Genomic DNA, 23,053 nt, shown 5'->3' with positions numbered 1-23,053 from the left:
TACAAAGTGTAATTTTTCTATCTCATTGGAGTAGACATGGGTGGAAAAGCCCGACCTTTCTCTAGTTTTCAGTTAAAAATGTTGATGTTCAGTAGCCTCTGCAAGTGGAGCGCAAATTAGAATCTAACGCTGGCTTGTGAATTGTCTTTACTAGTCTTTGAATCCCTTTGCTAAAAACTGACATTCAGCTAACATTTCTTCATTTAAATGGTTAATCTATGTTCTAGTATCGGTTGCTGAGAACCTAGCCACCCCAAATGTAGTGACACAAAACAGGCATTTGATTCTGCTCCTGGATTCTGTGAGTCAGGAATTCAGACAGGGCACAGCAGGGATGACTTGTCCCTGTTAGGTGTAATCTGGGCCACAGCGGTGAGGAACTGAAAGCCAAGGACCAAAACATTTGGAACTAGAGAATCTACTTCCAAGATGGTTTCTTCTTTCACACGTCGGGCACCCTGGTGGAGAAAACCAGAGGTGCTGGCTCAGCTAGGAAAGCCTACAGGTGGCCTTTCCAGCATGGCAGCCTCAGGGTATTTAAAGTTTTTATGTGGCATTCAGTGTGGCAGAAGCTAGATGGCTTTGTATGAACTAATCTTGAAGGCACATATTACCCCTTGTGCTGTCACTCTGTTTGAAGCAGTCCACTCAGATTCAGTGGGACAGGGGACCTGGGCTTCACTTTGTGATGGCAGGAGGCCAAACATTTGCAGCCATGTTTTCAAACCAACCCAGACAGGCAACCAAGTGATACCATGAGTCACAGAATATGATTTTTCTGACTGTGGCATCTCTGCACACAGTCTCACTCATTTGAAAGAAACAGAAGTTTCTTATCAATTCATAGAATTTCAGGGGCGCCTGGGTGGCTCAGTTGGTTAAGCATCTGCCTTTGGTTCAGGTTTGTGTTTCAAACATTCTTGCCAGCATTCTTTTCTTATGTACAATGTAAAAAGCAGATATATATATATATATATATATATATATATATATATATAATTTGAGGGTATGAGTATCCAGAATATATAAAGAATTTTTAAAACTCAATGAAAAAGCAAGTAATCCACAATTTTAAATGGGTGAAAAATTTGAATAGATATTTCTCCAAAGAAGATTATTTAAATGGCCAATAAACATGTAAATAAGTACTCAGCATCAGTAGTCGATTTTCATAATTTTTTTTTGTAAGTTGTAAGCATCCTGTATATATTTGGATACTAGAACCTTATTAAATATATCATTTGCAAATGTTTTCTTTTGTTTTGTTGATTGTCCTTTCACTTTCCTATGCTCTTTGAAGGACAGATGGGTTTGATCTTATGTAGTCCTGTTTCTCTGTGTTTTCTTTGTTTGCTTATGCTTTTGGTGTCATGGCCAAGAAATCAATGCCTAATCCAAGGTCACAAAGATTTATACCTGTTTTCTTCTAAGACTTTTATGGTCTTTGATCCATTTTTAATTAATCGTGATTAGAGAACATGCTATGTGTAATTCAGTCCTTTAAATTTAATTAAGGCTTTTTTTTTTTTTTATGACCTAGCACATGGTCTACCCTGGAAAATGCTCCATGTTTACTGAGGAAGAATGTGTTTTATGCTCTTGATGGGCAGAGTGTTCTATAGATGTCCCGTTGAGTCCGGTTGATTCATAGTGTTCTTAAAGTCTTTCCCTGTTCTTCTTTCCCTGTTCTTATCTGACCATAAGGGTTCAATCCATTATTGCAGGTGTGGCATTGAAGTCCTAAACTATTATTGTTGAATTCCTGAGAATGGGTAATCTCTATTGACATATCTTCGAGTTCATGGATTCTTTCTTCTCCCTGTTCAAATGTGTTGTGAATTCATTTTATTTATTATACTTTTAAACTCCAGGATTTCTATTAGGTTCTTTACTATAACTTATATTTCTTTATTGACATTTTTATTTGGTGAGACATCGTTCATATGTTTTCCTTTAGGAATTTCCTTTAGGAATGATTTTGTCTGTTCTTTGAACATATTTGTAATGCCTGATCTAAGTCATTTTCTGCTAAGATCAATGTCTAGGATTCTACAGGGATAAAGTTTCTGCTATTTTTTTTCCTGTATATGGGCCATACATCCTTGTTTCTTTGCATGTGTCTTAATTTTGTACTGAACGCTAGACATTTTTAATAAGGTCTCTGAACATAAAGATTCCATCATTTTCTTTGAATAAATGCACTCCAGATTGCTACAGAACCTTGACTAATTTCAGGAGCTCAGAAAGAGTTGGTTCTGATGATTTTTGCCAGAGTTCTCATTCCTTTATGGAAAAGAGGCTTTTCAGACATTCTTTTTTTTTTCTATTTTTGTGCATTTTTATTGGAATTCTAGTTAGTTAACATATAGTGTAGTTTTAATTTCAGGTGTACAATATAGTGATTCAGCACTTCAATACAATACCCTGTGCTTATTACAAGTGCCCTTTTAGTACCCATCACTTATTTATTTTTTATTTTTTTATTTAAATTCTAGTTAGTTAACATGTAGTGTAATAATTGGTTTCAGAGTATAATTTAGTGATTCATCACTTACATATAACATCCAGCACTCAACACAGCAAATGCCCTCCTTAATCCTCATCACCCATTTAACCAGTCCCCCACTCTCCTCTCTCCATCAACCCTCAGTTTGTTCTCTGTCGTTGTCTCCTGTGTTTCATCTCCTTCTCTTTTTTTCCCCTTTCCCTATATTCCCCTATGTTTTGTTTCTTAAATCCCCTATGAGTGAAATCTTTTAATCTGACACTACTATATCTTAAATCAAGTTAGTTCAATGTAATTTTCTTCCTGAAGATAGCCAGAATAGTGGGAATACAAGCATAACCTTCAGCACGAAAGGAAAATTTGGCTCTGCTTGCTGTACGAGCCTTCTGGCTTTATTTAAGATAGTTAAAAGACACTCCAGTATACAGAGGTACCTCCATAGGGCAGTATAGCCCTCGGCCTATGGCAAGTCACAGTGTCCTTTTTAAGGGGCAGCCCCCTGTCTCAGAGTTCCCTTTCTGCCCACATTGTGTCAATACATGCCTACTCCCATCTAATTAAATGTTACATGCATTTCTTTTCTATTTGTATTCTTTTTCCCCCCAAAGCATTCATTTAATCATGAAACAGACATGGATACGGTAGAATCAAGAAAAAGAGTGAATCAAAACCTTTTCACTTTTATTAAAAAGATTTTGACAATGAGATCTTTATAAAATGTCACTACCTTCTATTTGTTATACAATAAACCTCTACTTCTAAGTAGGAGACATAGGCCATTTAGAGCAACCATCTTAATGTGTAAAATAATTCTGAATTCTTTCTATGAAAATGTTTGGCGGGGCGCCTGGGTGGCTCAGTGGGTTAAAGCCTCTGTCTTTGGCTCAGATCATGATCCCAGGGTCCTGGGATCAAGCCCCTCATAGGGCTTTCTGCTCAGTGGGGAGCCTGCTTCCTCCTCTCTCTCTGCCCACTTCTCTGCCTACTTGTGATCTCTGTCTGTCAAATAAATAAATAAAATCTTTAAAAAAATGTTTGGCTAAAATATGAAACACCTTTTCAACAAAATTGGCAATGTAGCTTAAGTAAGATTTCAGAAGTGTCCCCTGGAAAGAAAAATGGGAATTGTTTCCTTTTGCCAGATAAACTCTAAACAGTTCAAGTTAAGGTGCCATAAATTAGACAAGGCTAGAAAGGAGCTTCGTGTTACTAGAAAAGAACAGCATGTAATGTGTACTTCTTCCATGTCAAACTGACAACCACTTAATGACAATGACTTATCATACGTAAGAAAAGTAGAATATGGGGACGCCTGGGTGGCTCAGTTGGTTGGACGACTGCCTTCGGCTCAGGTCATGATCCTGGAGTCCCGGGATCGAGTCCCGCATCAGGCTCCCAGCTCCACGGGGAGTCTGCTTCGCTCTCTGACCTTCTCCTCGCTCATATTCTCTCTCACTGTCTCTCTCTCAAATAAATAGATAAAATCTTTAATAAAAAAAAAAAAAGAAAAGTAGAATATGTTCTTCAGAAGGACATGATATTCCGAGATAATTCTTTTAAGCAAATCTCTTATTGAAGTCTTGAATAGCTTCAGAGAACATTATCACAGAATGGGCAGAGATCATTTCTATGATGTTTAAGGATTCCTTTATTTTAGATACCCTCCGTAAATAGAAACACACAAGTATCAACACTTGTAAAACTGATCCTCTGAATGAAACCTTTTTTAATACCACACAGTTCATGGCTGCATTTTGATGCAAAGGTTTAACTCGTGCTAATCTGGACAAGCCCAGGTGGGGACTGATCTGGAGTCTTAGCAGGTACTCCTGTCCCTGGGCTCCTGTGTGGGACCCAGGACACTGCTGCACACTGCTGGTGGGACCCACCTGGGTTTTCTGCTTCCTGCTGACACACTGAGTATTGTAATGGTTTCCTACAGGCCTTCCAAGTACTACACTTGAAGTTCGGTTTCTTCCCTCTCTCTCTCTCTCTCTCTTTTTTTTTTTTTTTTTTTGTTTCTTTGTTTTTGTTTTTCCCTATTGGGGATTTTAGGTACACTTCTTTTTAATGTCTTTACCTTTACTTTTTCTCATAGGGAAATCTACATCATGTTTTCACTCTCATTAAAATCAGAATCACCCTCAGATTCTTCACCGGATGCAGAGTCTAGATCAGAGCCATCTGCACTGCCACCGCTGTGGGTCTTCCTCTTTTGTATTGCAGCGTGCACTGCTGCTTTTCTTGTCCCTGAAACACCATGAAAATCCCCTTCCTCCAGAATCTTACCCAGATCTAAATAATCACGGGCTACGCAGCAGCTGGAGCTGTGGGGAGACTTAGTCATTGTTCTGTTCACTGTTGCCCCATTTTCCTTTGCTTTTATCTTGAGCTTCTTCTGCGTCCCATGGTGACAATTCAAGTTGCTTCACTGGTAAAGCCAGCTTGACTCTTAAGTCTCCCCGGCAGAGATTGTCATCCAATGCCATCCTTTTCTAGGGGTTTCTCTTATAGTGGAATGTCTTCGTTCTGGAGACTCTTCAGTTTAGCTTTTGATGTTTCTCGTTTTAACTCCTCTGGTAGTGTTTTAGGCTTCTTAATTAAAAGTGCATTTGCAGAACCAAAACCATCACTACTGTCAGAGTCCTGAAACTATGAGTAATTGACTGTTTTTTATGCCTCGTGGGCCATAGCATGGCGCCCTTCAAGACTGGAAATAGGGCAATTTTCAAAGTCTTGTTGACGGCAATGTGGTTTCAGTCCCCGCTCACAACCAGACACGGGAGCTCTGCGCCCCCTGCCACCAGCCTTCCAGTGATTACCAGCCACCCTGGTTCAACTCATTGTTAATATTTCCTGTACTAGCCTCCTGCTACATTGACCTACCTGCTTGAATGATCCAAGTTATACCCCAATGCCAGCTGTGGTTTGTGGGTTGTTGTTAAATGCTCCATTTAATAAGATGCATTGATTTTGTTGTTTGTGATTTTTGTTTGCTTTTTAATTTTCACTAAGAACTTTCTCATATTCTCTGATTGTGCTTCTGGACACCACTTTGTGGAACAAATTCACTTTGCCCTAGAAAAAGAACTCCATAAGAATGAATTTAGGTAAGGCGCACCTGGTTGCCTCAGTCAATTAAGTTTTCACCTCTTGGTTTCGGCTCAGGTCCAGATCTCAGGGTCCTGGGATCAGCCCCTCATCGGGCTTCACCCTCAGCACAGAAGTCTGCTAAAGATTCTCTTTTCCTCTGTCTTTGCCCCACTCTGTCTGCCCCTCCCCTGCTCTCTCTCTCTCTCTCTCAAATAAATAATCTTAAAGAAAAAGAAAATGAATGAATTTAGCATGATGTAGTGGAAAGAGCAGATGTCTTTGGCATCAGCTCTGAGTTTGTTTGGATTTTGACTTTGCAACTTAATAGCTGTGGGACATTGCCTTAGTTAAGTGTCAAGTTTCCCATCTGTAAAATAGGGATAACAGAGTGCTTGTGAGGATTCAGTGAAATGTGGTATGTAGAGGTCTTTCCACGGTGACTGGCACAGATTAGACACTCAACAAATGAGTCTTCCTTTCTCTTTTAGTTCCAAATGTTTACAGACTGGAGGAACCATGGCTTTGAGCTGTCTGTGGCCAAGAGCATTTTTCCAGGCCTGCTCTGATTTACTCATTCCCTAACTGTCTTTTAAAACAGTTCTTTTGAGGTATATTTCGCTTACCATACAACTCATCTGTTTTTAAGATGTACAAGTCAGTGTTATTGAGGATACTCCCTGAAGTCTGCAGTCATCATCAAAATCGAATTTTTAGAACATTTTCAGAGAAAGCCCATTCCCATTGCAGCCATGCCCTACATGCCCAGGTTGTGAATGGTCTGTCCCAATCCTCATTTCCCCTCAAGCCCAGTAAGTTTTAGTGTGCAGTTTTTAATAGAAGGCATACACGGTGTGAACAGAAATGCTTGTACCATAGTCTGGGCTTCTGCCGTCATCACCAAAGATATTCTCTCTGAGGTTACCATGACCTTTTAACTGCCAAAGCAAAGGAATGCTTTTTGGGTCTTATCTTATTGGCCTCTTTCATGGCATTTGCACTACTGGTCATTTTTTCTTTGTTGACACTCTTGCCTCCCTTGTGTAGTTTGAAGTCTTTCTCTCATCGTCTCCTCCTGGCTAGTTGTTCAGTCTCTGTGTGCGCAGCTGCCCATCTGTTTAAAGGTGGGTGTGCGCAGTCCTCTGTAACCTTCCTGAGTGTTGGGTGAATGCGTTCTTCCATATTTCTCTGTGATATCGCATGAAATACCTGTATTTAGTCCCTCTTAGCAATTTGCTGTCCCATTGGGATGTAAGTATACCTGGTTCTTTACCTCTCTAATAACTTCAGGTTTCCAGTTTTAAATTTATTCTTGGATAAGATAAGAGGGGCTTTACAGTTACTTAGTTTGTAGGATTTTGTAGTTGTTAGCTAGGCTCTTTCCCAGCTGTGCACATTCTGCCTATGTTTCCTTCCCACTCCCTCTTCCTAGTCTGTTTCCCCATCGAAGACTGGCTTTACGCATATGGATACCAGTGTGTGATATGCATTTGGGGAATTGAATCTTTCCCTATATTTTTAGTCTCAAGTATTTTTTTATGATCCACTTTTTGTCACCATCTTTTTATTGAATGAAATAGTTTTAAAATGCATTTCTCATGAAATCTACTTACTTGACAAAAATCATTTTTCTCAGTGATACAATTTTCCAAGTTACTTGTCAGGTCCTTGCAGGAACATTTCCTGGAGTGCGGCACAACAATGCAGAAGGAAAATCATTTGTCCTCCTTCTTAATAAGGTGATGAGGAAACTGGGAATGAGAAAAAGCTGAATAAAGAAATTCCATAGCAATCTTTTTCAAGAACTTGAAACCCACAACTTATCTTTAGTTTGTGAGGGGGAAATTCATTACTTTTTCAGCTAAGGGATAGCTTCCAGTTTTCAATAAATTTATCCTATACTTGATTTTTAATGAAATTTGAGATTTTAAAAAATATTACCATTGAATGAAGTCTGCAGCCCTAGACATAAGACCGCCACCCACCATACGCAGCCTCTTGGGCTTTTGCTCTGCTTTTCTGCAAGTGGCAGAGCCTCAGATGTATTGCTTCTCACTAATAAATGAATGTGTACCCTTGGCCCTGAGATTGGAAAGGAACAGTGTCACTCAAGGTCCAAGTCTGGATGCAGGAGCACATTGTGGAAGAAGACTGCTGTTTCCACTCCTGTTAAGGAGTTAAGCCATCCCTGTGGAAAGGGGCTTATGCAATCAAGATCTCAGAATAGTATTTGCAGTGTACTGTCAACTGTGCTTGTGTATTTCTGGGACTAGTATATATCTGAATACAGGTTTTTATTGAAGTATTTTTTGAGACACGCATGAAGCCACTATTTGTGCCAACTCCTGTTTTAAGTTTGCTACACAGTGTGGTAGGAACTTAGTTTGAGCAGAGGTTAAAATCAGAATTACATACCACTTGTGGATTACCTCTAGGGGAGTTTGGCATTGAAGCAGTGGCTATTCTGTTGTTGGGGCACACGCTGTCAATCATTTTTCCTTTCAAATCATCTGGGAACCCCCTAATGCTTTCTCTCTAGATGTCCTGGAGCTTCTCATCGGAGACTTGCCCTTGAAAGGAGGAAAACTGATAAAGCTCAGACAGAGATTGAGAATGAAAATGGAACCACTGTAATAGATCTTCCAGGTACTTTATCCCTCGAAACGGACTGTTCAGGGACAGGCACAGACCCTGCTGAGCACAGCTTGACATCAGCATCTCTGCCCGCGTGGCCTGAGGAGCCTGGCCCGGACAATCCCGCCTTCGAGGAGACACAAACACTGACAGTATGTGCTCTTCACCTTGCTTTTGCTTTTCATCTGTTTTCAAATCAGATATTTCCTTTCTTCTCACTACTCCCTATTACTTTCCCTACATGGGGTGTTGTTGTTGTTGTTGTTTTCTCTTCAACAAATAATTTTCCTGAGATATGCTTCACATGTCACATATTCACCTTTAAGTGTACAAGTCTAACAGTTTGCAGTTTAGAAACAGAAAGCGAGTCTTACCTTGAGGCTTATCCTTCCCCCTCCCCCTCTTCTGTTGTAGTCCACAAATTCACTGGTCATCAACAGGCTTCTTTTGTTTGTTTGTTTGTTTGTTTGTTTTGAAGCCTATTGCTTCTTGACTAAGAAATCCACAGCATCAAGAAGAACAAAAATAATACCTCAGCCTAAGTGCTTATTCTGGGTAAGCACTGTGCCAAGCACTTTACATATATTAACTTATTAAATGCTTGTGCCAATACTGGATATTTTTTAATGATGAGGAAACTTAGTCAGAGAGTCATTGGTCAAAGTCTGAGAGCCAGGAGATGGCTGGGTATGTATCTGACTCCAAGGCCATGTGTCTGACTATTGCTGTCCTCTGGTAGCAGCCACTGATCTGTCTACATGACCCACCAGGAAACAGACAGAAAACCTCTAGTCATAGATCTTGGGCATATCTTAGTAGTTGGCCCTTTGTCTTACTTTTAAATAGGTTTATCTCTTATGAACATTCTAATTTTTCTACAAATCCCAGTTTTCCCAGCCATGGCTGTAACAATTCTTCTATCTCCTACTGCTCAGATCAAGACCCTCCTCTTCTTGCTTAATGTGGTTACTTTGTCATCCACTCCGGTGATTGTATGTCCCAGAATTTGTCTTTTTTATTTCATATGGACTGCCTTGCACTGTTTACAGCTGTTTCATGGGTCAAACTTTCTCTGATCAATTAGGACAAGATGATATTGTCTGTACATTTCTTTATCAGATCACTGTGTGGTCCCTAGTGATCTGATGCATAGTAGTTATTTGTTGATTATTTACTGATCACCTTTCATAGAGGAAGTGTTTTGCTAATCTTACCTATTGGTGTTTTGGTCATTCTATTATATATATATTTTTTTTTCTTTTTTTTTTTCTAAAGTACTTTCACATAAAGAATAGCAAAAAAAGCCAGGATGAATGGAATTCATTTGTCCACCATCTAACTTACTGACTTGTCCTTGTGGTAGTGAAAAAGACCAAAAAGGCCTGAAACAGTAACAGAATTCGTATCTCAGGGCCCTGGAGGCATAGATTGGAATGGTTGCTATGAAACCATGGCCGTTCTACCTAGTGGTGAGGGGTCAGCCAGCAGAGGAAACTCATCTATCCTCTGGAGTACTCAGCCTGATACACTGACCTGTCACTTGAAACCCAGCATGTCAGAACGGCCCCATCCCACACCAGTGGGGGAGCAGTGGTCTCCTCGGCGGCGCAGGAGCCGAGCGTGCGCACCCCACTGCTGGTGGCCAGGCCGTGCTGGCGCTCCTTTAGTTCTCGTTACCTGGTGTTCCGGGCCAGCTCTGCAGTCAGCTCTTTACCGCTTGTGTTCGGAGCATTTTCAGGTGAATCACGAGGAACAATGATATTTCAGATGAACAGTACATGGGATCATGAAATCTATTTGGGGGGTCTGCCTGTATCGAAAGAGTGTCTGTCAGTGCAAGGTCACTATTCTGTGGACTCCTGGGGGCCGTGTGTTGTGTGCAGACCGGTATACACAACCAGGTATTGGGAGGGCCACTGCTCTGTGGGTACCGGCAGCTCTTTCCAGCACGTGGCACCACACACAGGGTAGCAGCTCTGCTCGTTCTCAAAGGGAGGGTCTTTCTCTGCAGTTGGCTGGCGGTGGACCAGACAAAAGAGTGATTTGTTTTGTGTTGTGCTGTTTCCTTGTTTTTTTGTTTTTTTGCAGAAGATTCAGAATAACGAAAATAACCTATATCGTCTCTAAAATACCAGGGGACCCTGGGACCCTGCTCTATGCCTGAAGACTTTTTAAAAGTCCTTTCTTATTGGTGAGCTAAGAAACTTGACCAGATTAAAAGTTCTAGCATTTCATATATCGCTTACAGCATTGGCTTTATTAAGAAGTCTTTTTAATAGATTAAAAACAGGAAACCTTACCTTAGATGACTGGGTCCAATTTCATCTAAAAATGAAAGATACTTCGATCTTACAAGAAGATATATTTTCTGTATCCCTTAGGTGAGGTTTTCTTCTATTTTTAAGTTTTTGTTCATTGAGTTCTGATGCCACATCCGCCAACTGACAGTGGCATTTTAACTGAAGCATTTCAGAGTCCCTGGTTAAAAAAAAAAAAAAAAGTTAAAAAAAAAAGCTGTATGGGGAAAGAAAGAGATGATTTTCATTAGTGTTTTCTACATTGAGTTCTCTGTTTTGTCAATCTCCCTTAAAATGAGTGCATTGTAAGTGAAGGAGGAAAAAACAACAAATAACTCCTCACGTAGAGGAAGAAGAGAGAACGTTTTCTGTCTTTCTTTCATTTGAGTGCTGAGATTAGCAGGACTAGATCCCTTGTGTACCACCTTTTTGTAGATACAAACTCTGTAGATACAGATGGATATCCAAATTGAGGACATTGTTGACAGTGCAGAGAGAAAAGGCAGGCACAGAACCATTTTATACGACTTTCTGTGGTGTGACTTGTAACCAGGTGTGTTTAGCTGTGTGTGTGTGTGTGTGTGTGTGTTCATTTGGGAAAAGAAGACGGGACAGTGTTGGACAAATTCCAGTCTACTTAGGACTGAGTCTGTGCTTGAAAATGGGCTGTCAGAATAATGTGTTCAGAAGGAAATAAAATAGCCCTTTTTTGTTTCCCAGCAGCGATAAGTGTAAGTATGGAATGACGCAAAGGTGAACAGGCTATAAAAGCCGCCCCACTAATTTTTTCTTGACCTTTTGTGTTTGTGATAGTGCCCTTCATAGCTGCCATGATATTGTTTTACGAAGAAGCTACTTGGGAAGTTGGGGCTTTAGTATTGTTGGTGGATATGAAGAGAACCACACCAATCAGCCTTTCTTCATTAAAACCATCGTCTTGGGAACTCCTGCTTATTATGATGGAAGATTAAAGTGAGTCTTGGGAGATCAGATAATGTGATTCATGTTTATTGTGATGGACACGATCTGGACCAGAGGTCAGCTCCAAACCCAGCCTTTGTCCTCTCTCGTAAATCGAGTCTCCCTGGAACGTGGCTGCATTCTTCTGTTTGCACCCCCTCCGTGGCTGCCTGTGAGCCCCAGTGGCAGTGTTGAGTCACTGTGACAGAGGCCGGATGGCCCACAGAGACTGAAATACTTGTTTACTAACCGGCCACGTACCAGCCAGATCTCGACTGAAGCATCCCTTTGACCATCTCGCCGCTGATAGCTCTGTTTTGTTACTCTAATGACAGGGACCAGACCTGAGTCATCCAGTTCAACACACTGAGATGACAGCTGGCTCTGAGCATCCATTCCACACACCCCTTGAGTCCAGTCCTGTCATTAGATGACTCTGCTCTATTTTTCCTCTGCAGCACTTATGTCTACCTAACACGATATTTATGCAAACTCCATGAAAGGGTGGGGGTGGGGGGGTCTGTTGCATTTACTGTACATTCCTGGCGGCCGCTGTAACAGTGCCTTGTGTTCATAGTAAGGTCTCAGTAAATATTTGATGAATGAATGTGAGAGCTGCCAGGCACAGTGCTAAGTGCTTGGGATTGTAGTATTGAATCTTAATAGCCCTGAAAGGTAAGTGTTGTCATTGTTATTCCTGTCTGATGCACGAGATAACTAAGTCTTAGAAAGATTAAGAAACTTGCCCACAGTCAAGTAGCTGGAAAAGGTTGATGGAGGTTCACACCCAGGACTCTCTCTCCAGAGCCTGGGCTCTTCACCCCTCTGCTGGGCAGAAAGTCCTCAGCCAGCCTCATGCAGCCTCTTTCCTTTATCAAAGCTCAGGCCCTGGGAGAAAAAAGAGGTGTTAGATTAAGAGATTCTACAAACTGAGAGGGAATGGATTCGTGTAGGGTCTTAGAGCTTAGTTTTTTGATGGAAGAGCCAAGATATTTATCCTGGCTTATTTTCGAAGTTTTGTTTATTTTCAGTTCCCTAAAGATTGCGCCATTCTTCTTTGAAAGTTCTCATTGAAGTCATTCTGCAGTCAGCCAGGGCTCGCCACAGAATATCCGCCAAGCAGGGGTTTAAGGATAAATCATTGGCAACAGCCGAAAAATAACCCAGGCAGGGAGCTTGCTCTTTCTGCATCCAAAGCCTCCTCCTGCAGAAGTTAGGTAGCATCTGCAAACTGTATTTAAGATTTCTCTTTTGAATGCGTTTTTGCAAGCATTGCTCTGATGTTATTTTGAGTCCTCTCCCACTGAGGGCTTCCTTGATCCAGACTCATTTTGATCTTTCTCAGGTCCAAGACAACCTGACCCGAGTAGTTGATTCCCTGTCCAAGTGCGTGCAGTGGGCAGAGGGCTTTCTGCTGGTCTACTCCATCACAGACTATGACAGCTACCAATCCATGTGCCCCCTTTACCACCACATCCGGAAGGTCCACCCTGACTCTAGGGCCCCTGTCATCATCATGGGCAACAAGGGAGACCTTCTCCATGCCTGTCAGGTGCAAACACATGATGGCATTCAACTGGCCAATGAACTGGGCAGCCTGTTCCTTGAAATTTCCACCAGTGAAAACTATGAGGACGTCTGTGATGTGTTTCAGCATCTCTGTAAAGAGGTGAGCAAGCTGCACAGCCTCAGGGGGGAGAGGAGGAGGGCCTCCATCATTCCCTGGCCGCGCTCTCCCAACATGCTAGACCTCAAGAGGTGCTTCAAACAGGCTCTGTCTTCCAAAGTGAAATCCCCCTCTGCACTGGGGTAAACGCATCTCACACCAACTTGGCTCCTTTTTACTGTGCATTTGTGCAGCTGAAAGAGACTGGGGACCTCCCTTTTTCATTGCACATTCAAAGTTTATTTTTATAAAGACTATTGATTTTCAAGTATATGTGTATTTCTGAAAACCCAGTGATTGCCTAGAAGTTGGTAGAGATTTTTTAAAATAAAATGATTTTTTTTTTTACTCTAACCGCTAGCCACTTTTCCATTAAAGGCAAAATGGCAACATTGCTCCTTGTTTTCTAAATGCCTTTTTATAGAAATCAGACTTGCAGTAGAGCCCAGAACAGCTCCATGCTTGCCCTCAGTCTGAACTCCTCTTGGTGTCTTGTGGTACTAGGGGGGGTGATGTAGAGGGAATCTGTTGTGGGAGAAAGGAAAGAATGTGGAGGAGAAAAGATTTGAGCAACTGCAGGATGTCTGTCAACTAGGGCACTTTGCCATCGGCATGAAATTGATACCATGTGATTTTCAAGGAAAGGGGTTCATAGTATGCTGGTGTTAACAAGCTGGAAACATGAATGACTGTTTTATTTATGGTGCAAATGGAAGTCTACCCTCTCTACCTGCATTACAAAACAGAAATTCCTCATGTCAGTGAGTACACCCTACCTAGAGTTGCTTAAACATTCTCCTTCCCCGGGATGCTGTGGTGGTTCAGTGCCTTAAGTGTCGGACTCTTGATTTTGGCTCTGGTCATGATTTCAGGGTCATGGGATTGAGCCCCACGTTGGAACCTGTATTGGGCTCCATGCTGGGCATGGAACCTGCTTAAGAGTCTCCCTCTCCCTGTGTTCCTTCCCCACTCCCGCACCCCCCAAATTCTTCTTCCTGCTTTTTCTCCCTGACCCTCGAATCCAACAGGGCACCTGATCTGTCAGTTCTCTCTCCTGTTTTTCTCTGAAGCATCATTCTGCCAGAGTCCAGGCCTGTACAGCTCTCTTGCCTAGACTGGCAGGCAAGTGCAGGTGAGACCGGTTTCTTGGCCTCTGGACTGACACCCCTCTAATTCTTTCTTTACACCAGAACAACCTGACGAAAACCAACCCTAATCATTTATTTCCATAGGTTGAAAAACCTCAGCTGTGTTTCCCTTAGCCGCCAGATAAAATATAAATGAAGCATGGCATCAAGATTCTTTACCACCTCAGGGTGCCTGGGTGGCTCTGATTAAGCATCTGCTTTCAGCTTAGATCATGATCCCAGGGTCCTGGGATCGAGTCCCGCATTGGGCTCCCTGCTCAGCGGGAAGCCTGCTTCTCCCTCTCCCACTCCCCCTGCTTGTATTCCCTCTCTTGCTGTTAATCTCTCTCTCTCTGTCAAATAAATAAAATCTTAAAAAGATTCTTGACCACCTCTCCAGCCTTATCAGCCCCTCCAACACACACACTCACACAGGTTTACACACCACCTCACACAGTGGGGCTGACGGCCCATTCAACAGAACAGTCTGCTATTCTCCATATATGCCAGGCTCTTGCAGGCCTTCCTGCCTTCGCAGGAACTGTTCTCTGTGCCTGCAATATTTTTATCTCCTAAAAGATCACTAACTGATTTTTCAAGACACAAGTTGTGCTCTGTTCAGCCCCCGGGCTGCCCACTCTGAGGCCTCCTCTACGCCTGCAGCATTTCTGGGACATTTGACCCATGTTGCGGAGCTAGTTGTCACCCCTGGTGGAAGGACCACTGCTTGTGGCTATAACTGCACTTCATTCTTTTTTTTTTTTTAAGATTTTATTTATTTATTTGACAGAGACATAATGGGAGAGGGAGCACAAGCAAGGGGAGTGGGAGAGGGAAAACCAGGCTTCCCATCAAGCAAAGAGCCCAATGTGGGTCTCCATCCCAAGATCTGGGATCATGACCTGATCCAAAGGCAGACACTTAATGACTGAGCCATCCAGGTGCCCCTGTAGCTGCATTTCACGACTTTGTACCCAGGCTTCCGGCCTAGTGCTAGCACCCAGAGTGGTAGGTTTCCAGTAAATGTTCAATGAATTATATGATAGCTGAATGCATTATTTTTTGGTGCCAAGGGACAGTAACAGGAGGTTGCATGAAACAACTTGTCACATCTGCAGAACAAGGACGAGATATTCTCAGTAGTTAAAGTACTTGAAGAGCAGTGACAGAGAGGAAATGACACATATCTAGTTTCTGGCCATTGTGGACCATTACCCCCACCTTCCAAGGACACCTGTGTCCAAGTTTATGCTGTTAACATCATTCTTCCCTATGGTGGATGAGTGTCTACCTGTGCAAAATGGCATAAAGGATTACAAAAATGAGATAATTCACGTTTAAAGCAGTGTCCAAATAATTAAGGAAAAATACGGTTTTGAATCTATTATCTTTGAAAGAGTGCCTAATTCTTCTTCCTCAAAACAAAAGGAGTTCTTCTATCATCAGTATCTTCTGTTACCGTACATCTTAACTTCGTAGGAGAGGACAGGAAGCAACAGGCTGACCCAATCGCTGCCACACCCCCAGCATGCCCAGACTGCCACCCAGTGCCCAGGGCTCCTTTACCTCTAAGGAGTGGAGATCAGACATCCCATGGGAAAGAGCTTTGAACATCCCATGGGAAAAGTCATGATGGAAAAGCTAAAAAGAATATGAGAGATGTCCCAAGGCAGCCTGTGATGAAGTTCCAAGTGAGAATGGTAAGGACAGGAAGTACCCGTGAGCTCTCCAGCGGGGAGCACAGTGGGGACCAGAGGGGTCAAAAGATGAGTCACAGGGCAGTTCTAAAGGGGGTAGCAGCCTCTTGGGGCTCAGGCAGGCTGGAAGGTCAAGGGGAAAGCACTCCCCATGGTATTTTTTCCTGTCCTCAGCATCACAAATAACATCACAAAGGGCCTCAAAGCTTCCTTTATTTCTGGTCCCCAGAACAGACCCAACATACAGGAGCTCTGGTGTCAGAAGGACCCCAATTCCCGTTCCCCAGGCCTCCTGCTGATGGGGGTGAGGTGTATGGGAAGCATCTAGAAGGAGCCCTGGGATAGTAGCCCTGAAGGTGGGAGAGGGGAGCCTGGAGTTATCAGGAGGAAGTTAGGGTGGAAAGCTGTCAGATTTGCAGGTAGGAAAGAGGGTCTGAGGATTTGGGCTTGACTGGATGCTGAGGAAGCCCTTTGAGGAAGCTGAGCTCTGAGACTACTTCCCCTTCCTGCAGAAGTGGGGTGGGCAGAGCCATCAGAGCCCTAGGTGGGTCACAGCTCATTGGGCAGGAGATTGGAAAGGTGGGCAGGTGGGTAAGAATATCCCCACATCTTTATCACAGCTTCACCTTACCTCTGCAGTGTCATCCCCAGTGTCCTTTCCATCCTCACGGCCCCTCCTCAGTCTGTGCCCCCTCCCCCACCTCCTGCCTCTGTTTCTGAGACCACCCTACCCACCCCCACCCCTGTCTCCATCTCCACGGCGGCCACTCGTCCTCCTTCTGGTCGAGGTTTCGTTATAATTCTGTTCTGAAACTGCAGCATGATTTAATTAACATGCCTATGTGGTGTGGTCCCGGAGATACAGATGAAACCCAAATGGCTAAACTGTACATCCTGCAACATTTTGTGCCTCCCATGCCCCTCATGAAAAACAAACTCGAATAATGGGAAAATCAATCTATCATAGCATAAAAAAATAAACTTGTTTCACTTGTGTTGAGGCAAAAGGCACAACGGAAGTTCTAAAGTTTATTAATATCTCTTTAGAGGACTGGATTAAAATAAATAGCTGTGGAAGGCAGCAGCAAACAATAGAGCAAATGGAAAAGACAAGACGACTGTTTAGTCATGAACTTGGGGCTCAAATACCTTTTTTGTTCTGTGTATGTGTTGTAATTTCTACTTCTCACTATGCAATATTACTGATTCAGATGTAAAATGTGATGATATTTTGTATGACTAATAATTTTTTCTTACCATTTGATATGTCTCCAAAAGGTGGGATATTTTTAAAGACTTTGTTAAAATGAGTCTTAAGCTATCTTGACACTCAATAAGAAAGGCATGATAGGGGGCACCTGGGTGGCTCAGTGGGTTAAGCCTCTGCCTTTAGGAAGGGTCATGATCTCGGGGTCCTGGGATCGAGACCCGCGTCAGGCTCTCTGCTCAGTGGGGAGCCTGCTTCCTCCTCTCTCTCTGCCTGCCTCTCTGCCTACTTGTGATCTCTCTCTCTCTCTGTTAAATAAATAAATAAAATCTTAAAAAAAAAGAAAAGAAAGAAAGAAGTGAGCTAGGGGTTCGCCTCAACACCTTTGGTGACACCGATGTCTGCATGTACCAGTACCTGCGCTTTGTCCGAGGGATGCTCTTGGAGCCCTGGGAATCACAGCGAACTTCCGAAACTCTTCCTTCTCTGGAAAGAAGCAGAGCACCATAAAGAAGAAAACTCCAGGACTGGATGTGGCCTGTTTCCCCAGTGACTTGGCTCTGAAGCACCCCCTGCTCCGGAGAAGGGTGGAAGGATCAGCGCCATCCCAGCTCTGCTAATCGATGGCTGTGTCGCTTTGGACAAGGTACTTAACCTCTCTGAGCTGCGGCATTGTCATCTGTCAGTCTAAGGTAATCCTAACACCCCTCTCCCCACCCCCAACCCGGGGACAGTGTCCTGAAAACCCTTCACAGAACACTTGACAGCGTTCCGGAAGGGAGCTGTTCTTCCCTCCCCTGCAAACCTTCCTTGCTAGCTCCTGCCTCTGAGTGTTCTCTCCACAGCGGGATGAGGCTGTTTTGTATGCGGCCAACCAATGACTGAACAGAATGGTGTATCTCTTTCAACCCAGAACATAACCTCTTAAATGGAACACAGGTTTTAAGCAGACGTGCAAAGTGGTTTCTCTCTGACTGTTATCAAACATGAATCCGGGGTTTGGGAATCTCTGGCAGTGGCTTTCCTCCATTGACCCCAGCATTTGACGAGGGCCCAGAAGACCTGTCCGTGACCTTGTCCTTGAAAGGCTGGAGTCATGCGCCCCAAATCCATGTCTTTCCATGAGAGATGTCTCGTTCACCCCTGCTCCTCCTGAACACCACTCACCTTACTCACTTTTTCGAGCCGAATGATATGAATACGAGACCGGGGTGTTAACCAGCCAAGGGGACGCCTGAGGCTGAGCCCACCCACAGCCCGCCACAAGCTCGGGAGCATCACAAACACGCAAAACCTAAGGACTCTGAGCAAATATTTATTAAATCCAGTACACTGAAGGCACAGGCCTTGACTGCAGCTCTCTGGAAAAGTAATCATGATTTCCCCAGCTGGTAAGTCAGCTTGTTTATCTTCCGCATATTTTTTAACGAAGATCTGTTATGATTTCCCTTTACAGTGGTTAAGGCTCAGCACGCCAATTAGTTTGGATTTATTCCACTTGACATCATCTCCTAAATTGGATTTTTGCCTCTTTGTGCCCTGATAACTCATCCAAGCACCCATTTTATGGCTTCTGTTGGTAATACCTGAAGCCCGGATGCTTGTTACTGAAATCGTTCCTTCGCTTCCCCGTTTCTGTGCAAGGGAAAAGCTGGCACAAATCTCCTTTGGCGTGTGAGATGGATGCCCTTTTTGCCTTACCAGTGGCCAGATACTCTCCTCTGACCAAGACCTTGCCCACAGGCTACAATGCCAGGGCCAGCCGACAGCGTCTGCTTTCCAGAACAAATTCCACTCTGGGTGATGATGGTGCTGTCTTCCCAGGACACAGCCCTCAGCTGATGCAGTTGCCTCCTTGGTGGGCTCTCCCATTTCCCCTATGTCTCCCCCAGGCCAGGTTTTCTTTCAGGGCCACGAGGCTAAGTGGAACCTGGGCAGCTGCACCAGCAACACTGACAGAGGCCCAGCCTCTGAGTGAGGGGCCCAGCACCAGACCCTGAGTCAGACATCACCTCTGTGACCCGGGGCGAGCAACCTAGCCTTCTTGGCTCCATTTCCTCACTAGCAGAATGAGGTTAATAAAGGAAAGCCTACCTTGAAAAATTAGAAATAATCATTAGATCTGGGTTTCTCCAGGCCATGCCAGCTAAGTCTTATGTTAAGCCCCTCCCCCCCAACAGCAACCCTTGGCATTCCCAAGGAATGGTCTATGAGGGTGTTCCCTCTCCATCAGGGACCCTCATGTGCTCATGATCAGCACCCCAGCTATGGCCTGGTGTTGGCCAACTCCTGCCCTCTACCATGGCCTACTTCAGTGGAATGGAACACGAGGCCCCTGATCCTTCCCCCAGAGCCTTGGGGATGCACAAAACTGAAGCCACAGAAGAAACCCAAAGATCCAATGGTGATGAGCACACAGGTGCCCCTTTCTGTGGCTGCTGAAGTTGCTGGCCCCATGGAGCCTGTCGAGACCATCCTCTGAATTGTAAGGGGCACTTCTTTCTGTTCCCATTGGTTATTTCATTGTACCATCTTCTACTGAGGCTATGTTTAGGGGGGCAGGAAGATGACAGGTGATAGATCTCAGTAGTTCTAGAACACACTCCTCCTCTCCCGACCCTGACCCATTCATTCACTTATCCAGCAGCTACATCTCCAGTCCCAACTACTTAGCAGGCATTGGGGTCTGCCCCAGGGATACAATGGGGAACAAAATCAGGGCAGCCCTTGGCCTTACAGAGCTCACAGGCTGCTGGGGGACAGTGGACAGCCAGCGTGGTAAATGCTCTGATAGGAAATATAGGGTGCTCTGTCTTAGATACTGGGCACCGCAAGGTCAAGGAAGGCTTCCCAGAGGAAGCCTAGTCAAAGCTTGAATAGCAGCTCTCTCACCTCTGGGAGGCCCTCTTCAAGAGACCCCCACCAACAGACTCTTTGCAGGGCACTCCATGGGTCCTGCAGGCAAGTCAGACAGCTCTCTGTCTTAAGGAAGCCCTAGGTGAGCTCGATCCAGACACCCAAATGCGTGTGCAAAGAGCCCAGCACAGTGCCTGGCTCAGAACAAGTCGGTGAAAGAGAAAAGGGAACTTGTTTTTTCTTACTTATAGGCTTTTAGCCAATGATATGGGACTTGTCTGATAGTTGGTAGTCATTTGCCAAACAGTCCTAAGATAGGCTTAGGGGAAGTGGGGGTGCAAAGGTAGAGAGAAGGCACATGACAGGGGACCCAAGGACACGCTTCCCCGTGGCCACCGGGGATCCCCTAAAGGATTTCTTCCCATGGTAATTTCGTGCAGTTTCTTTTTGCTGATAGAACAGCAGTAACTTGCATTTTCTGTAGCAAGAAGTTTTTCTTTCTTTTCCTCTTATTCCTCAGGTTTGTCTCTTTATGGTTTTCTGTGTTCCGACATCCTCTTCTTTCTTCACTTGAAAGTAGAGCAAATTAAACTGGATGAAAATCCTCTGTAAAGAGACATCTTGATCCACCAGCAGCTTGGCAGCCAAGGGAAATTTGCATCTCTTCAATTCTTTGTAATTATTCATTTCCTTTCTCTTTCCCCTCTTGAACAGAATGGCAGCACAGCTCGCCTGGTTTTTCCCCAGATAAGAACTTGAAAGGGTGAAACTGAGGGCAATGACTCAGCTCTCTTTTCCAGACTCCTCAGTGTCCCTGAATTTTTGCCCTAGAGTTCCTGAGGAGGAGGGCCACCCCAGCCCCAAGCGAAGACTAGCAACGGATGCTTTAAGTAATATTCCTTTGAAAATGTATTGTCATACCATTAAGGGTTTTCTGTTTAATATTTATTACCCACTTACAGTCCATTTCGTGTTAAGTGAAGCCATAAAAAGTTCAAAATCAGTTCTAATAACAATAACGGCTCCTATTTGCAGTTTATGGTTTAAGGTTTGGTTTCCCCTGCATTTACAGGTTGTGCAGTTAAGTGGCTGGCTCAAACATCCCAGCCAGGGTTTGAACCTGCTTCGAGAGAAGGCAGCTCCAACCTGCCATCAAATGGAAGTCACAGACTTCCCCCACCCAACCCCCCAAACTGGAGCCCTCATTGCTGTTGCCATGGTGATGTGAAGATCCACCTCCTTTTTTAAATGCCAATCACCATCTCCAGTTCAGACCTGTCCCAAGTGATAGACTTGTAGACATAGTAGCTTCCTGGGCTTTGCTCTATGACGTTACTACGTCACATCAAACTCAACCCTTCTGAGGCTAAATGAGAACCTTCTGCACTAAAACCTGTGCCTCCTACCAGCTTCCCAAGCTACAGGGCTGGGAGTTCTGTCACCTTTCCCTGATTGATCAGGGAAGGAAGGAGCTGGAGCAATGGTCCTTTCTCCGGGCATTAACCACCCTCCAGTGAATCCACCCCAAACACTGTAGTATGTAATAAAAAGAACCTGCAAAGGTTAAACTCTACCCAACTCCTGTCTCACTGAGGTCCATTTGTTCATGACCTGAGAAGAGAACTAGCCTAGGGTAAAAATAGACTCGATTCTGTTGTACGGTGATACTTGTTGCCTTTAAGCACAACGGAGTTGGAAGACGGGGTGACTGATCATACTTTGGAAAGGAAGAAGGGAAGTAAATTGGTGTAACAGAACTTCTAAGAGAAGGCCAGCAAGGGCTACGTGTGTTGTGCCCTGCAAAAATTCCTATTGGCTGCCTGCCTGAAGGTCAAAATCATTCCAGGAGAAGCATTGTTCGTCTTGGTGACGACCACGACCACGGTGAGCCTCAAGAGCTGTACCACTCCTGAATTGTGGACTGCTGCTGGCACAGATTGATGTGACTGGGGTGAATCCCTTTCTCACAAACATGCAGGAGGATGGGGGTGCAGATGGTGAGAGGCAGAAGACAGATGAGGAAGGGCGGAGACCAGAAGCTGGTCTGGAGAATTCCAAAAAGGCAGAGGTTGGCCCCTGAGAAATCTGTCAGCAGGGGCATTCCTGTGTGGTCCGATGGTCCTCCCCTGCCGCCCCCCTGCACTATTGTGCAGTCCGTTCCAGAGCCCCAGAAATGCCTCTGCCACCGTAACCCCAGCCCAATCCCAGGCTTTGATGCAGAGCCAGATACCTTCCACCCTCCCTGGGTCTACCGTTGATGGACATTGTAACTCTTCCGTCCTCACCTGCAGACCTGTCGGGCAGCCCGTTATCTGCCAGAGATGGTTTTTTAGATATTCTCATGTGCAGCAATAAGCCTGAGACTCGGAGTTCAAGGACCTTGTAAGAGGGATACTTCCATCTACCCACCCTGGATTTTCCCGTTAGCTTTACCCTCCCCAACAGTGAGCTCAGCAGGAGTGCAGAATCGAAAGCTACATATGTAACATCTAGAGCAAAGCTGCCCCCAGGGCCTGAGCAGTGAGGAAGATTGCAAAGCCAGCTCCCTTCTGATACTCAGAAATTTCCCTACAAGAAATTTCAAATCCCTACAAGAGGGATTTGCTTTGATTTGCTCAAGGAGAGCAGCACCATGGGACTGAGGCATATCCGAATTCTTGGAGGGTTGCTGCCTAAGCAACTTAAGAAGCCCAGGGAGTCAGGGGGAGGGGATAGACCAGCGTTCAGCACTCATTCCACCCTCCTGCCACGGTGCCACCCAGGACAGCAGAGGCTGGAGCGTGACAGACTTTTTGCAGCCGAGATTGTGAATGTGGATCCAGTTGGGTCAGACCGTTTGCAGAGGGAGAGGAGGCAGGCAGCTCCCCAGGTGCCCGCCGTGCCTGGCCGCAAGCAGGGCCACGAGAGGCTCGGCTTTCCTGCCCCAGTGTGAGCAGAGGTGGCCGCAGCTGCAGCGTCTGGTCATAGGCCTCGGAGTGTCCAGAGAGACAGGGCACTGGGCAGTGACGGGGGC

General features: G+C 44.5%; 1 protein-coding gene and 1 pseudogene across 1 annotated transcript; one reads left to right on the top strand and one right to left on the bottom strand.

Moving 5' to 3' along the window:
* Window positions 1-314: 314 nt before the first annotated feature.
* Window positions 315-5,202, bottom strand: LOC122907414 (annotated as a pseudogene).
* LOC122907413 (ras-like protein family member 11A) lies at window positions 5,201-13,300 on the top strand. Its single transcript, XM_044250288.1, has 2 exons — window positions 5,201-5,251; window positions 12,833-13,300. Exons 1-2 carry the CDS (start codon window positions 5,201-5,203, stop codon window positions 13,298-13,300), a joined length of 519 nt encoding a protein of 172 aa, XP_044106223.1.
* The last annotated feature ends 9,753 nt before the right edge of the window (window positions 13,301-23,053 follow it).

The sequence above is a fragment of the Neovison vison genome, chromosome 5 (genome assembly GCF_020171115.1).
Source record: "Neovison vison isolate M4711 chromosome 5, ASM_NN_V1, whole genome shotgun sequence".
NCBI classification, from domain to species: domain Eukaryota; kingdom Metazoa; phylum Chordata; class Mammalia; order Carnivora; family Mustelidae; genus Neogale; species Neogale vison.
This window is presented reverse-complemented; position numbering and strand designations above follow the sequence as displayed.

Coding starts and splice junctions, on each gene's coding strand:
- LOC122907413 (XM_044250288.1), top strand. CDS start 5,201: ATGGCGCCCTTCAAGACTGGAAATAGGGCAATTTTCAAAGTCTTGTTG. Junction 5,252..12,832: donor TTTTCAAAGTCTTGTTGACG/GCAATGTGGTTT, acceptor GATCTTTCTCAG/GTCCAAGACAACCTGACCCG.